Here is a 16,949-nt window from a genome sequence, read left to right as displayed (position 1 = left end):
AACTGATACCCATCTACACATACCTCCCAATTGATGTACAGATATACAGTAGTTGCTATTTCCAAAAAGTGCTCATTTTGAGATCACTCTCAAAGGTATTTTTGATTCATGAGACAACTGCTGTAAATGCCCTATGTTTCTTGAAGAGATGCTTGCTCTTTACCACATATGAAAAAAACATGATGCAAGAGAGTAGATACTTCTTCACAAGCTGGCATTGTTCATTTTCTACTATTTTAAGCCTTTTTTTTTCACAAACAGCAATCAGACAATTCATCTATATAATTATTTCCTAATTATGTATGATAACAGTTTCATGGAGACCTGTTAACAGACCAGAATGCTGTTTGGCTGTTCTTTTACAGACCTAAAACAGCATGAAGATTTATATCACAGGCAGGTTACAATCTGAGCCTGCCTACAGCTCCCACCTCACTGTGGTCTGACATAGCCATCCCTGAGAGGCCAGCTGCCATCCCCATCTGTTCTTGGCCTGGCATTCTCTCTATAGACTTGTTCTGCTCCTGGGCTGGGCCTGGCCCTGGCTACTGGACTTGGTCCACCTGGGGTGAGTAAGGGCCAGCCGCTACAGAGAACATCAGAAACTCCAGGGAAGCAATCTTCCATTCAGGAGGCTCACAGACTCATCATCATCATCACTGTCATCATCATCACAGACCCTAATCCTTTCCCCACACTTCACCAATGCGAGGCTAACAATATCTAATTTCAGATTCATGATTTCCCACTCAAAGGCCATTTGCTTTAAATTGGCAATCAATAAGCAAACACAAAGATCTGACAACAAGCAGTAACTGTTAATAAAGAAACTCACTCCTCTTTGGACCTCTCAAGTTCCTACAGGCACACCATTTCATTACAAAATGCCTCTTCTGCTGTGCCAGTATCTGAGTGTATACCACTTAATTGCTGGCATGCCTTCCATGCACAATTTTAGCCTATGTCAAAAGGAGCCCCAGCCAACACGTAGGCATCTAGTACACAAGAAATCCTTGGAAATGTAGTCTCCTGCATACTGTGTTGGGAGAGCATAAAATTCAGCAAATTTGGCCTTCCTTCAAAAGTTGTCCTCAAAGCCAGATAAAAGGCTCTGGTCTTCTGTGACGTAAGCATACCTGTACAGTTAAAATGGGAATTCATGTTAGCACACTTTGATGTGTAAGAGTTTGGTGTCTAATCTAAGCCCCAAAGCTCACTTTCCACTGACGTCACCAAATTATCTACCAGCAGCCATTGCTGACATATGCATCATTCTCTGTATACATACCACACTTGTTTGACTGTCATACTGCTGGATGTCGTCAATCTTTTCCCTTCTAATTTCTCTTTATATTATATAGGAACATTCAAAAAAAGTCCAAACCTCAGATAGCTTTACACAATGCTTTGGAAATCTTGCTATTTTGAATTCACTTTTTACAACTTTCAGTTGATGTAGCTAGATATATATATAAGGAAAATGCTGACTGCTTTTTATCTGTTTAATAGAAAATTTATTCTGTTTTTTGTGCTTTTTCTTCTTGGAGGGAGGGAGGGGAAAGTGGGGGTGAGGAGAGTGTCTCCACCTAGCAAATTAATAGAGGAAGTACTACTCCATCTTCACAGATTTAAAATCTGCTGGTTCTAATCAAAACATAACATAAGGGTTTATAATGGCTAGGTATTTCTGCATGGTGTCTTTAAATTTCAGTCAGAATTTCCAGTAGACTTTTAGTACGTAAAATATAAAGTGAATAAAATGCAATTCTACAGAAATACAGAATGTGCTCTTTTAAATAAGAACAATTAACTAAGCTAGAGGAACATTTTATAGTAGGTGTCATTATTAACTGCACTCACATAAAAGATAGTGATGGGATTCAGTATTATATAGCAAAGACTGCAGTATAAAATCAACTTCTCAGCCCGGAGAGTCTAATACAAAGATGAAGTCCTTCGTAACTTAATTGCTGTATTACACATTATGTAGCTCAGTCTTTCCAAAACTTCTGCAATTCTTCTAGCAGCTTAATGCTTCACAACCATGTGGCATCTGGACTACCAAGTAGTCTCTATTAGCATCTTGTGTTTAAGAAAAAGTTCTCCAGCTGGGGTGAAACTGACTAACCCACAAATTACACATTCTGAAAAAAAAATTGTGGTGTGCAAGGAGCTAACCTTCTTGATGTCTGAATCATTAGATCAAGAGGTGCATTACTGAGCTCACAAGAAATTAAAAGCCACCATTTTGCACACTTAGAAAAAAGTCCAGCAGTAGAGATAGCCTGTGCACCTGTTATATATTTAAGACAAGGGTTCCTAATCGTGCCCTCACGTTATCCTTACTCTGAGAAGACTACTCTCCTTCTCTGCTCTGGTGACACCACATCAGACACCAAGGAATACTTTGTCCAATTCTGGGCTGCTCAGTTCAAGAAAGACAGGAATCTCCTGGAGAGAGTTCAGTGGAGGGCCACCAAGATGATACAGGGCCTGGAGCATCTTCTGTATGATGAAAGGCTGAGACATCTGAGGCATGGCTCATAGGGGATATTATCAATGCTTATAAATATGTAAAGGGCAGGTGTCAAGAAAATGGGGTCAGGCTCTCTTCATTGGTGCCCAGCAACAGGACAAGGGGCAATGGGCACAAACTGGAACACAGGAAGTTCCATCTAAATATGAGAAAAAACTTCTTTACTTTCAGATGTACAGAGCACTGGCATAGGCTGCCCAGAGAGGTAGTGGAGTCTCCTTCTCTGGAAATATTTTAAGCCCACCTGGATGCTTTCCTGTGTAATGTGCAATAGGGAACCTGCTTTCGCAGAGGGTTGGACTAGATGATCTCCAGAGGTCCCTTCCAACCCCTATGATTCTGTGATTGTATATAAAGGATGCCTACTTGTTTTAATGGATAGCTTTGGCAATCTCCCATTTATTCACTCTTTCTTCATTAATCAAATATGTTTGAATACTGAATTATTATTTCTTCATGAACTTTTTCTCTTACTATAGAAATCCTCAGGAAAATTCATTCATTTCATTTTTGTAGAGCTACAAGTGACATAAGTTGTTTTAATTACTCCTATGAGAAGGAACTGAAGCTGACAGAATGGTATTTAAAATGTCCATTAATGATAAATGACCCACAAATTGGATAAGTGGAAAATGGATGTCTTGACAATGATAAATTCTTACAGCAAATTTAAAGCCCTTGCTGAGGAGTTTAAAACCCTTGTCTGATGATATAAAGAGTTAAAATTTCTTAATGTATCATGTGAAGAAGTTCTCTAAAATTCCCACATAAATACATTTTAAGTTTTAATCAAAAGAAAAAGAGGAAAAGAAATGAGAAGATGAAAAGGAAAAAGGAAAAAGAAAGAGGAAGAAGGAAAAGGAGAAATGAGAGGAAAAGGAAAAAGAAAGAAAAAGAAAGAAATAAAAGTCATATTTGCATGGAAATTCAATAAAAAGTGTTTAAGTGATTATATCTGGGGAAAATATGTAGTCACACTTTCAGATGGCTATAAGGCTCACTGTCTCATGCTACCTGTGGTAGTACCACAAACTGAAGGAAATATTTTTGTCTTATGACATATCTCTGACATGCACCTGTAGAACAAGGAGCAGAACAGAGACCACAGTATATACCACAGCTACCCTGAATGGAAAACATTTTATACTAAGAAATACAATTTTATACATGATTAAAAATAAACATTTCTAATAATTTGCTTATCCCTCAAAAAAAAACCCCAAAACAGATTAGTAGGTTAAATCACAGGTTTATGCATGTGCTAGTCTTAGAGGTATTTCAGAAAAACAAAAAAACAAACAAATGTGTATACACAAAATATATCTGATTGCTTTCATGAAAGCAGAAATGTTAGAAAAGATGAACAGATGGTTTTATACCACACAAAATTGGAATGAGCAACATTCTGTTTTCGTAATTCACTGCAGATTGTTCAGAAATCTCATTTTGCTACAAAAAAAAAAAAAGGAAACCACTGCAATCCTGAAACCTTCACAAAAAGAATTCAGATGCAAAATGGTAAGTAAAAATGCTGAATGTTTAGGCACAAGAACTAGTGTTATCATAACTGGACAGTGCTAGTGAACAATGAAGATTTTCAACACAATTTGAAGTATCATAGTCTGTCATTACTGCCCCTGAATTTTGATGTTTTGGAGAAATGAAATAAAACTATGTCATCCAGTTTATGTTTCCTGACTGAAAATGAGGGGAAAAAAAAAAGAAAAGGTAAAGGTTAATTATTTTCCAAATGCTCTGAAACTAGAATGCAAGTTCAGAGTACATATTTAGAGGAGATTAAAATAGTCATAAAACTGTCCTTTTCCTACACAAGGTAGGTCTGGAACAGGGAAGCATTTCCAAATAAGTGCTCCTTGCCCTCAGTTAATTCATGAGAATTGCAGGGGGATTACTGTCAAGGACAGCATCCTATGAAAATCTGAATTACTGTGTAAATGAGCACTGGCTGGCTGACTGACTAAACACATGTAAGCATATTCATCTGTAGTGGGCTACACAACGCTGTCAACAGCTTTCAAGAAGAAAAGTCATTAGGAGTATCAGTACCAACACAGGAGTAGAGAAGGGCAGCTACCTGCTGCTCTGAGCTCCAAAAATGGTAACAAACAAATGGCGTAAATTCTGACCTCTTGAGTTTCCAGTTTGTGGTTGGGTTTTTACATTGTTTTTGTCCTTGTTGTTCAGTTTTTAATAAAGGAGATAAACGATACTCTATTCTAGTTCTCTGTTATAAGCTCGGAGTTTATTAACACTAAATGTCATCCTAAGAAGAATGCTACAGCCCTACAGAACACTACAATGAGTCTCTGATCATTGCTTACACTTTGATCTGCATATAAACATATGAAAAATTGACCAATAAGTTTTACAAAAACTGCACAAATCTACAAGTCTCTTAATCTCATTTCTACTTCATAAAAATGATTACTGTTTCTTAAGTCTTAGTACTCACTAATTCGTATTTTAGCAAATAAGTTAAAATATTTTGTTGTATTTATTAATGATGTGCCCACGTACATACGTTAACAATAATTTCCCCTCTGGGAACCTGATCTTAAAATCCAAATGATGAAAACCAAATGGAAAAATGTAATGTAGTTTAAACATTATCAGCCTATAAATATGGTATTGTACCCTGTTGGTTCAGAAGCTCTCTTGAATAAAGATTTTATATAGCTGGTGATAAAGCTTTTCATGCATCAGAAGAAGCCCAAGTTCTTGGCGGTAAACAAAGAGCTTACAAAGCAAATAAGGAGCATGGGCATCAGCAGATTCTGTCCACAAATTAGATATGAATGCACTGTATGTTTTCATTGAAAAACCTCAGCGTGGCTGAGCTCAAAAATGCCTTCCTTAATACACAGAAAACTGAATCATAGACTGGAAATTGTGATAGCAGGGATGTTCCAAGTCTATCTGTGGTTCACCACTCAGACATTTACCAAGTTTCAACCAAGACTTTCATCATATGAACCCTATGTTTATGCTTTAATAGTGATGTCAAAAATAGCACTGTATGCTCTATGTCTGAGATCCACTGTTCCTTTTTGACAGTCACCTTTGCCTGTGCACATAATTACTGAATGTCTACAGAACATAACCCTACATGACTGAAAATCATGTATAGGAGCCTATTCTTTCGACTGAAACTTCTGTTACGACCTCAGCAAGAATGGAGGACTTTATGTTACTATGAAGCCACCAGTCCCTCTGTAATAACAATTATGTAAGAATCTGGTATGCAGAGATGGAGATGTTTTTTAGAATTCCAAAATCTGAACTTTAGATGTGTTTTAATGCACAGTGGGAATACAATGATGGAACAATTAATAAGAGGTAACTTGGAAGAGATGAGATTATTGGAGATTACTTTTTCCAAAGCTAGCAATAACTTAACTATTTTTTGTAAAATCTATGCCTAAATCGATGAACTTTAAACATGTTCATCTGAAATGTTTTGTTCCTGCCAGTAAAGGATCTGCTACATGTTAGATAAAAGTACATAATACAGGAAATCCAAAAGCTGTTGATGAATGCTTATATAAATATGCTTATGGCTGTTTTCCTGATATTGAAACAACAGACCATGTGGGGACAAAAACATCAATGCAGTTCCAGTGTCTTTATCATGTTCATAGAAGATCTTATCTCACTTTGTTTTATAAGCCAAAGCTGGCAAAAAAAATGATGGCTAAATAAAAAAATCAGCAGGATAATGATGATAGAGCCATTCCCGATAAAGAACCTCTTCCTTCAGTGAACTATACTTATATGTAAAGGAAGTACTGTGCTAATTCTACCTCTGAAATGTGGACTGGGAAATACTTCCAACAAACACATTATTCTTTCCCATTCAGCACACTGTTGTGAATGCCTCAGGATATTTTGCTTTGTACCAGTACTCCTGTGGTAACATGCCCTGTTATTTCACCTCTAAGAGGAAAAAGAAAAGTCTATATACTTGTTGACTTGTACTCATGGCTCATAGCTATGGCTCACAATGAAAATTCACAATCAACTACCAACTGTATTTCTATGGACTTAACCCATGAGACTTTTCAACTCCTGTTTAATTTAAGCAGAATCATAGAATGGTTTCAGTTGAAAGGGATCTCTAGTTCAACGCCCCTGCCATGGGCTGTTTGCTATCCAGGCTGCCCAGAGCCTCGTCCAATCTCTCCCTGAACATCTCCAGGGATGGAGCATCCACAGCTTCTCTGGGAAGCCTGTGCCAGTGTTTCATCATCATCTGAGAAATTTCCTCCTAACATCTAATCTAAATCTTCCCTCTTATTTTAAAACTAAACATCTGCTATGTGATCTTATCAAGGTGAAGAAATATAAAAAAGTGACCATGCTATCATATATTGTGAATTTGACATGGGACAATAGTGTGGTAAGAATTGTGTAATATATCCAATATAAATTTGGATATAAATAAAAAGTTCTTTACAGTGAGGCTGGTGAGGCACTGGCGCAGGTTTCCCATAGAAGTGGAAGCCTTGTCCCTGGAGACATTCAAGGCAAGGCTGGATCAGGCCCTGGGCAAGCTGATCTAGCTGTGGCGTCCCTGTTCACTGCAGGGGAGTTGGAGTAGATGACCTTTAAAAGTCCCTTCCCACTCTAAGGATTATATGACTATAATACCTGATAGATACAGCTGGATATTAGACAAGATCTGATGCTGTTTACAGGCTCCTACTACCTTACTCTTATATCCTGATGCTAATATGTATTTTTTTCCACACATTCTTTCTTTGGCAGAGTTTTCTAGACATTTTACATGGATTTGGGCAGTTTGTGAGGACTCACCATTATATAAGGTTACATTTCTTTTAATTCTAGAATAGTAGTTGACATATCTCGGTCCCTTTAAATAGGCTACATTTCTGTAGACTGTTTAACATTTAGTGCTGGAAATAGCATTGTGGATTAATAATAGGTTTCCTCAATGCCTTCTGTCAGAGCTAACTGCTTGTTGGCTTCACCCTCGGCACTATGTCTTCTGCTTTCTTACCCCTCCTTACTTTTAACCACTGGCTCCATCCATCTCATTCCATGCACTACATTACTATTAAGATTTTTTCCCCAAATCTAGAGAAAATACTTGACTTCAAACTCACTCACGTCCAAAATGTCTCCCTGCTGCATTAAGACACTGGTAGTAATAGGTTTGGACAGTGCCTTCAGAGAGTTCTGGGACTTTTATTCAGAAAAATCAGGAGCTCAGATGATTTGGTTGGCCATGCTTCATGAACAACCATCTACTCCCCCGATATATTCAACAAACTATACTGATTGAGCTCACTAGGTTTTGTTCCAGTCCATACCAAGCTTCTTTGTCCCTGTCAGCAGGTAACTGAGCTTCCCTATCCAAATATTTTTCTCAAATTCTTCAGTTCTCCTCCTGAATTTTCTATTGATTTTCTGTCATATAGCTGTGGCTAGACTCAACAGTCTGCAAGGAGGATTACCAGTGAAAAAAAATTAAATGAAAATCTTTATATCTTTTTTGCTGCAGTACAGGAGGGATTTATACAGTAAAACTGTCTAGTCAGTAATCTGTTGAGCAGGAACATATATTAACACATTTTTGTCTATTATGCCCAAGCAGGGAGTCACCATTCTTAGCAAATTATAACTTAGAAAAACTAAGCAGCTATTATGCTATATTCATCTAATAGGATTTTTACAGTCCAACTTAATCTGTTTACAAAAATGTCTTGGAGAACTTTTCTTTTGGTAAATGTCTTCAATTCATCCCAACAGTTTTATACATCAATAGTGTGGATGTTGGTATCTGATCTAACTACTTTTTACAGTGAAGGCAAAGAAATAGGCCCTTTTACGTGTGATTTATCTTAATATAAAGCAGCTGTCTGGCCACACATCTTCAGAGTACTATGAATGTGTCCTTCAAAGACAGCAAAGCTTTCTGCGCTTTGAAGAGGAATAAGGTAAGATGAATAATATTTGCTTAAGTGGAAAAAGACACCAGTAACTTTTGAGAATACAGTGAAGTCCAGTCCATACTGCTGCAGTTATGCACCGACAGGTTAGATTCAGAAGCGACTTCAAAAGCAGAGAGCCTGAGCTACAAGCCCTGCAAGTTCTGCGCCAGACACATTTGGTCAACTTTCTGCCATGTCTTTGCAAACACTGGAGAGCACAGTGCAGAGGCCTGACTTCAGAGTCAGCATGGATTCAGTAGATCTTAATTCCTGCTCAGTAGCAATCGTGACAGTGAAGTGTGTCAGCACCAACTCATACCATGCTCCTCATTCAGTAAGAACTTTTAACTTGATTACAATGCTACTTGATTACAATGCCCACCACCTAAGAACTGGGCCTGGGATCTCCTGGCAAAGGTTCTGTAAAAGAAATTCAATCATTAAAGCTCCTGGTAAGGTAAAGAACTCCTAAGAGAAGAAAAGGGAAAGCAAAGCAAAGATAAAGGGAAAGTTAAATTATGCAGTTCTTCTTATTATCTACACAAATGAACTAGCATGTTCCAAAAGTGTATTAAAAATACAATGAAACAGCTTCACATTTTAAAGAGAATGTTCTGTAACAAACTAAAAATCAAAACAATGCATTTGTTTGGGTAGCGTGTATTGTTTTTCAATTTTAAAAGTAGGTCTTTCAATCTTTAAATATATGTGGCAAAAAGCAGATCCATAAATAACAAATGACCAGACATCAGATGTTTCCTGATTACTTGAAGAACTACATCTGTAGTGCTTTAAAGGATGTGTTAATGTCTAGTTCCTCAATTAAATAACAAACGTAAAGTCAAAAGCAAGCAATTTAATAAGATTTTGAAGAATGCATTTGATTCTTTGAAAGTTAATCAATTAGTATATGTACTTTTCATTTCAAATATCACTGTTACACTTGGTCATGTGAAATCAAAACAGCACTGACAAACATTCTTTTGATAAATCAGTCTTAGTACTAATGTAATGCAAATTAGCTATGCCTTCAGTAAATGGTGTCATTACCAAAGCTTCCATTTAAGAAAAAAAGACTTATGTAGGTATTTACATGAATTTCATTAGCGTGTCACGATGTTTACGTGACGACAATATCAAAATTATTTTGAGAACTGAAATCAGCTGTATCAAGCTGATCTGCATGTCACCACAAATTATTAGCAATATTCTCAGAAAGACAGATTAGGATCCTTCATCAACAAGAAATGATAAGCACAGAGGGATTGCATTACGTATCCAGTGATCACAATGTTCACGATGGAATATTATTTCTTTCATGTTTGAGAAGAGTTGTGAGAACAGCAATACAAGAGTTAGAGATGTTGTGCCTTTCCACCCGAGAAAGCCTGAGCAAACCTGCCACCCAGTGACTTCAGCTGAGAATTACCAGAAGTACATAAACAGTAGCCCAGAGGAAATCCCTTTGCTCACATTTGAAGGGGAATAAAAAGCACCTTTCTGTTAGAAAATTATACATGAAACAGAGTTTAATGTTTAAAATGCACATTCCCTTAATTACATCCTACATAAACATTCATATTGTGCCCATTCCTTCTTCTTTTTTTTTTTTTTTAATTCTCCTACATTATTAATTCCTGAATCCTGAAATAACTACATAACTTTACTATAGACATCAAATGCAATCCTACTGCCTCTCTATCCTGAGTGATGAAGACTGAGTTGCCTTTGAAAGAGAAACAGAAATGATTTGCACTTGCTTTGCATTTGAAAGCACAGAAGTAAGGCCAGGGAAAGCTAAAAAAAATGTTTCAGTTATTTATACCAGTATTGATGAAGAGCAAAAAGAACACAAACTAAGAAGTATCCCTCAGGAAAAATGGAGTTACACTTTGACAAATGAATTGATGTTTGCTTCTAACTTTCTTAACTGTTTAAATGAATTAAGTGTTAGTCACACCTCAGCTACTTCTGTATCCCATGAAGTACATATCTCTATAATCTATTGAAAGAGACAAGTTACTTCTAGCACAGCATCTGCATGATGTGAATGACTTCCCTCTTCCTCTCTCAGGACCATCGAAACAAAATAGGCTAATTTGTTTTAAAAAATCAGTAAGCTCAGTGAAATGTCAAAAATATTGTAGAGAGAGTCAGAATTTAGGATCAGAGATCCAGGACCACTGCCTATATCTGAAAGATGAGATTGTAAGTCTAAATATTAAGTTAAACTGCAGACAGAATTATGCTCTGCACCCTTGTTGAAGCATGTATTTAGCCCCAGACTCATTCACTTGAAGCGTTTTGATAGAAAGTGCCCTAACATTGGGATTAAATTTCAGAATAAAATTCCTAAATATATGTATTTATATTTTTATTTTCCTTCTACTTTCACTGTTAAGGGGAAAACGCAGAAGTGTATGTCGAGGACAGAAAATTTTTGTTAAACACCTGATAAACAGATGAAGAATGTTCAGGGTCTTACGTTACATATCCTGCATTACAGTCCTCTCGTAAAGACACTTTCACCTTTCCTCCACATCAAAATCATTGTTTCATCTACTACTTTTGTCAGATTTGCTGTTTAGTGGAACACAACTTCTTTCTGTGATTTCTGATAAGTGACTAAAAAAAAAAAAAGAAGGATCAAACCAGGAATGGTTACTTTTACACAGAATATATGAAATAAGGCTTTACTCTTTGAGCTCTTATTTTGACTGTAACTTGGGCTCATTCTTGCCTTCAGCTAAGGGAAAGCTAATGCTATTAAAAGATGACCCAAGATTCTTCATCTATGTGGGAACAGAAACTCACCAAAAGTGTGACATAACAGCCACATGCAGGAATTTTTTGGATAAGAAAAGCTGGTGTAAATCTACCTTTGTAATTTGTGAAGCAACATAAAATACGTTTTTCTACTTCCCCTGTTAGTAAGTTTGGGGAGTTAATAAATTATGTAAGTTAATAAATTTTTGGGGAGTTAGTTGCAGAAAAGACTTTGAGTATCTCTGAGTTTCGATATTCTTCATCTGACCTTAGCAAAGCTACACTGGCTTTTTGGAGAAAGACTTGTTCTCTCACTGACAGAGAACAAGGTGACTTCCTAGGGAAGTCTACAACTTAGCAAATGAGTAAGCTAAGGTAACACTGAGCCTTTTAAGAACTTGTTTGTTCCAAATTAGAATAAAATAGATATGCCTGAAATATCTTCTCACGTGGACATAGGTAGATATTGAAAAACAACAACATAAAAAGAATCTCTTCTTCAATGAAAGATCAAGTAACATTGCTGTTCTAGGACTCTGCAGGAGGGATGTTACAAGGTAGGTAATTTTGAAGATACTGACGTTAGAAGCATTGTTAACAGCCTTTTCATATCTGCAGCATCTCTTAGGAGCATGAAAAGAATCTGTGTCAAAATTTGAATATTTTTATATCATTTAAACTTAAGCAACTTAAATAAATACACTTTTGGCAACTAGTCTGAGGTTGTTGTTGAATAACACAATTAATCACTAGAGAGGATTTCTGCTCAAGGTATTAATTTTGAATAAGCCTGATGGAAGACTGTGAAGAAATATCCATACATGCAAACACAAAAGGTTTATAATTCCTCTTCATATGTGCCAAAATGAGCGTCTTTGTATTAACTTGTTTAGACTTCACACAAAGTCTTCTTGCTCATTGTTTACAGACTGTTTGACTCCTACCCACCATCTGGCCCAGTCTGGTGCCAAATTCCAGAAACACTGAAGAGAAAAACATGGGCAAGTTAAAATGTATGCATGTGTATGCTTTCTCAAGACAATCTGCACCCTTGCTTACTATCAGGTAAGTACGACTTTCCAGCTACATTCACTATTTATCAGGCTGGGATTTAACTGAAGTACCAAAATACTTATGTCAATTTGGATATCTGAATTCAGGTATCTATCTGCAAGCATCTACATGTCTAGAAGGTGTATACATCGTAATTTTATGCTATATTCTTAGCTTGTTGTATTTTTACAGACTTAGACGCACAACAGAAAAAAAGTAAAACAGTTATTCACAATAAAGAAAACCAGGCTTTCACAAACTAAATAAGGATCAAAAGTATCTTACCATTACATTCCTTTCATAATGTTCATGCTCTTTCTCAAAATCTATTACAAAGCCATTTAGAGACCAAATAAATGTCAGGTCTAATGTGGGATCATGGGATGCAATGCATTGCATGGTAGCATTCTCTCCAACGGTGACATCAACATTCAGTGGTGCTAAAGTAATCCTTGTAGCTTCTGTGAAGTTAACAGCAAACATGGAAAATCCCAATAAATATTTATCCAAATGCAAACTCAGCTCCATAACTGTTTGATTATCTATGAAACTACTCCCTCCACTCTATTTCACATGTTATTCATGCAACTATGCCAAGAACCAAATTAAACAGAAAAAGGAAAACTACAACTGAAATGCCTCATACGTATTTAGCTGCCCTTTTTGAAAATGGCTGTTTCAGACTCTGAGACACATTGTTAACTATGCAAAGCTATTTTTATTCATTGACTACTTCAGGTAGAAAGAAGATACGTAACAAATCTTATGCGATTAGTGTTGAACTTCTTGTTTTAATTACAGAATTTCTTAAGGTTTAAAAGATGTCTCTTTAACAAATGGAAATTTCTATTTAGTTGTCAGGCTGAGTCAGAATTCCATTACAGCATCACAGGAAGATCTTAATTTATCTGCTGAGAAACAATACAAGGGATGTGTAACAAACTATGGAAATAGCTACGTGTGGAAAGAAAAAGAATACAAGAAAAGGAAGTAAGCTGTACACCTCCCAGAAACACATCATTACAGAAACAGAAAATGGCAAGAGAGTTCATGATGATTGCTAGAGATCTTGGTACATGTGTCAAATTCATATGATAAATTAACACAGTTCTGAGAGGGACTCATTGTATCTCTGATAAACTCCTTTTCTCTTTAAAAAATGGCCACAAAACAAACAAAAAAAAACACGGAACATCATCCCTGGAGGCATTCAAGGTCTGGCTGGACAGATCCCTGGTTGGCCTGATCTAGTGGGTGGCAACCCTGCCCATGGCAGGGGGGTGGAACTAGATGATCTTCAAAGTCACTTCCAATCTAAGCCATTCTATGATTGTATGACCTATTCCCTATATCATGTAATATCCTTCCCACAAATAGAGAGTGTACTAAAACCTGGAAGATGACAGCGATTAAGCTATTGCCCCTAGTTAAGATCCAAATTTCTGTGTGCTTCAAAGGACCCCGCCACACACAAAACAGTAAAATGAGCCCAACAGACATATTCTTGTTGTTCTGATGAGGAGAAAACTTCCCACATTCTACTCTAATAATCCAAAACATGTTTAATACTGAGACTAAAAGGATGGCACATCTACTCCATATTTCAGAAACTAGTACCATGGTGCACTGGAGCAACTTCTTAACATCTGATCTCTAAAGTTCTAAATATGGACTTGTTTTAGGATACACAATGTTTTCTAATGTTATGCCTGCTCATTTTTTGATTCTACCACCAGCGAATTTCTAAATGTTTATATTAAGAACTATTAATCTAAGAAGTTGTTACAAAACAGCGAACAAAGAGCATGTGGAAAAGGCCATCAAACTTTACAGTGTCTGTCAGCTTCAGTTTAACTTTTTAATTTCCTGTAGTTACAAGCAATGTCTGAAAAATTTTATGGGTCATACAAAGTGCTTCAGAATGTCATTTTCAAAGCATTCTTTGTCAACTCTCATCATTGTCCACAATGTGAAAGTAATTTCAAAATATGTCATCTGACCATCTTGTTTCTGCTGTGATGCAAGGGAGGCGCCTTAGCCTTTTGAAATTCCTTTTCAGATGAATCAGAGCAGAATACTCCAAGCCTGGAAATTTCTTTATAACTAGTTTGTACCATATGAATGTCTGTGGTTTAAGTGTTCCACTGTGCAGACTTATTATACAGATGTTCATGCTGATTTTAGAAGATATGACTGAGACTAATAGCAAGACATGTAAAACTACAGAAGATGATAAAAAGTAACTGCAAACATGAAACGCACTTGGTTAATCAAAATAAAATCTTACAATACTGTCTCATTTGGTGCAATAAATAAGCCAGAAAAGATTGTTTAATTTGATCCGAAGATACAGACTAATTTTTAAGTCAGTGCATCAATATTGCGGTATTAAGCTTCCACATGTAGCATGATTTTTGGAACAGACATTAAGAAAATAAATAACTCTTCTATTGTCAGTGAGACTTGGTAGACATAGCTGTTCATGAATGTCATCCTTTTTGTTTGTATTCTACAGGTATTTGACATCAGATTTAAAATAGTTAGGGGTATCAATATTCAATCAGCAAATACTAAAATCTGTAAGTGAAGGGAGTTTAGTAATGCAACCCTATGTCTACATTTTCCTATTTCACAAATTTAATCTGTATTTATTTAACTGCAATGCACTCTCAGGCTTGCTCACCTCGCAAAAAAAAAAAAAAAAAAAAAAATTAGAAAAAAATAAAGAATGAAAGATGGTCAATAAGAGTCCCATTTCTCTTTTCTGGCCATGGTCCTCCATCCATTTTTGAGCTAAGTCATCATGATCTTGAATGAATCCATCACAGCATGCCAGTTTAATGGATCAGTTTTAAGAATTCCCTGAAAACTGATATGCAATCTCTGAATAGGTGAACACGTACCCAGTGTCTACTGAGCAATACATTCTAAAAGCCACAATTTATTGTTTAAAGACCCATTAATCTAGAAAAGAAAGATATGAAATGGTTTGCAAAAGTACTGCAATGCTGTGAGTGAAAAATAGTGATTCTGAACAGGGGGATTTACCCACAACAAACGTATGCAGTGTAGAGGTTTACCTGTCATTTCCAGAACACCAGTGCTATTAGCTTTTCCTCGGTTATTTTCGGCGAAACAGGTGTAGCGGCCTTCATCCAGCTTTGTGACATTGATAATTTCCAGGCTCCCATCATCCCAAATATGTATGCTATTGAAAGTGTAAATTGAAAATTATTGAAAGAGAAATTTGGCATTTAGACCAGAAAGAAATACTTACAGTTGGAATTGCATTAAGTTGAAAGATACCGCAAAAATATCTTGGAATCTCATGCCTGACTGCTACATATATAAACACTCTATAGTCCAAAAATATCTAAATAGATTGAGGCATCACTAGATGCCTCACATTGCTGGAGCAAGAGGTTCTACTTTCATTTACTAGTAGTCATTCAAATATTTTTCTTACAGTTTTGTGATACAATTCAATTTAGAAACGTGAACAGCACCAACCACTCTGGCTAAAGCTGCATGCCATGCATGCCCTGCTAGCTCTTTGGACCCACAGTGCCTGGTGTATCACTTCCCTGAAATTATACATTCTCCTGCCAATGATCTCTGCAAAAATAAGAACTAGCTTGCATGATAAATAAAAACATAAGGCAGCATTTTAAGATTCATAGTGTCCACTAGCAGTCAATACTAACCGGCTCCCATTTACAAGCAATTCTGTTCCTTTGCTCCAGGAGAATTTTGGCTTAGGAGCAGCTTTAGGTTTGCATTCAATGATTACACGCCCCCCTTTAGCTGCTAGGATTTTCTTCTTCATAGGGTTCAGTTCAAAAGTAGGAGGTGAAGCTGAAAACAAAATTTAACACGAGTACTGCTGTTAGCGACTTTTCTGAGGAACGCATTTTGTTTGCAACAGTAAAGTGAAGGTAAGTAACAGAAATATTGAATTGTATACAAATGTCCAATATTCAGACCAGTGAGAAAAATATTAATGATACAGAGATGTGATGAGAAGCAGACAGTGATCTAAAAGAAACAGCAAAAATCATTTAGATCTAATACCATGTTAGAGCAGAAGTTTATTTTTGTTCACTTCTGAACTTCCATCTAAGTTTAATCTAACAAGATCAAAGTCAACTGAAATCAATAGAAAGCTACTTCTTTTCAAAGGCCTTTTGATCAGTCCTAATAAAATTTAGATTCCTAGAGGCCCACTTCTATAAGAAGTAGCTCACTCCATCAGACTTTGAAATAAAACATTGTTTTTACTTTTCAGTGGTTCTAAGCCCCCACCTAACAAATTAAAGGCTGTTCCCTTCTCTTTGCAGCTTTCTCTTGGACCAGCTATCCTTATCCATTACAACAGTAATGAATTGCAAGCACCACACTAACATACTTTAGATCAGAGCTGTGCTTACTAATTCTCTCCTTATTTATAATAAGATACGAGAAAAAATACTTCCAGTTACTTTGTATTTCAGTGCACCATCACTGTTAACCACATCAGCAAATCTATGCATAGCTGGGGAAATACAGCTATTAGCAAATTAGAGCAGTACAAAGTCTGCTTAAACACCCCACACCTTATCAATCAGTATGTTTGGAAACGCTCT

General features: G+C 36.4%; 1 protein-coding gene across 2 annotated transcripts in view; it reads right to left on the bottom strand.

The window, feature by feature from the left end:
* Positions 1-16,949, bottom strand: part of CNTN1 (contactin 1) — a 241,168-nt gene that overhangs the window by 44,665 nt on the left and 179,554 nt on the right. For both annotated transcript variants that reach the window (XM_031589583.2, XM_031589584.2), the window contains exons 12-14: positions 16,032-16,182; positions 15,408-15,535; positions 12,613-12,788 (exon numbers count right to left, since the gene is read on the bottom strand). In XM_031589583.2, the coding sequence (XP_031445443.2) occupies positions 12,613-12,788; positions 15,408-15,535; positions 16,032-16,182 (455 nt within the window). The remainder of the gene's footprint in view (positions 1-12,612; positions 12,789-15,407; positions 15,536-16,031; positions 16,183-16,949) is intronic.

Source organism: Phasianus colchicus, chromosome 1 (assembly GCF_987193195.1).
Source record: "Phasianus colchicus chromosome 1, bPhaCol1.hap1.1, whole genome shotgun sequence".
Classification (NCBI taxonomy): domain Eukaryota; kingdom Metazoa; phylum Chordata; class Aves; order Galliformes; family Phasianidae; genus Phasianus; species Phasianus colchicus.
The sequence above is the reverse complement of the archived record's forward strand: the minus strand, read 5'-3'. Positions and strand labels throughout refer to the sequence as shown.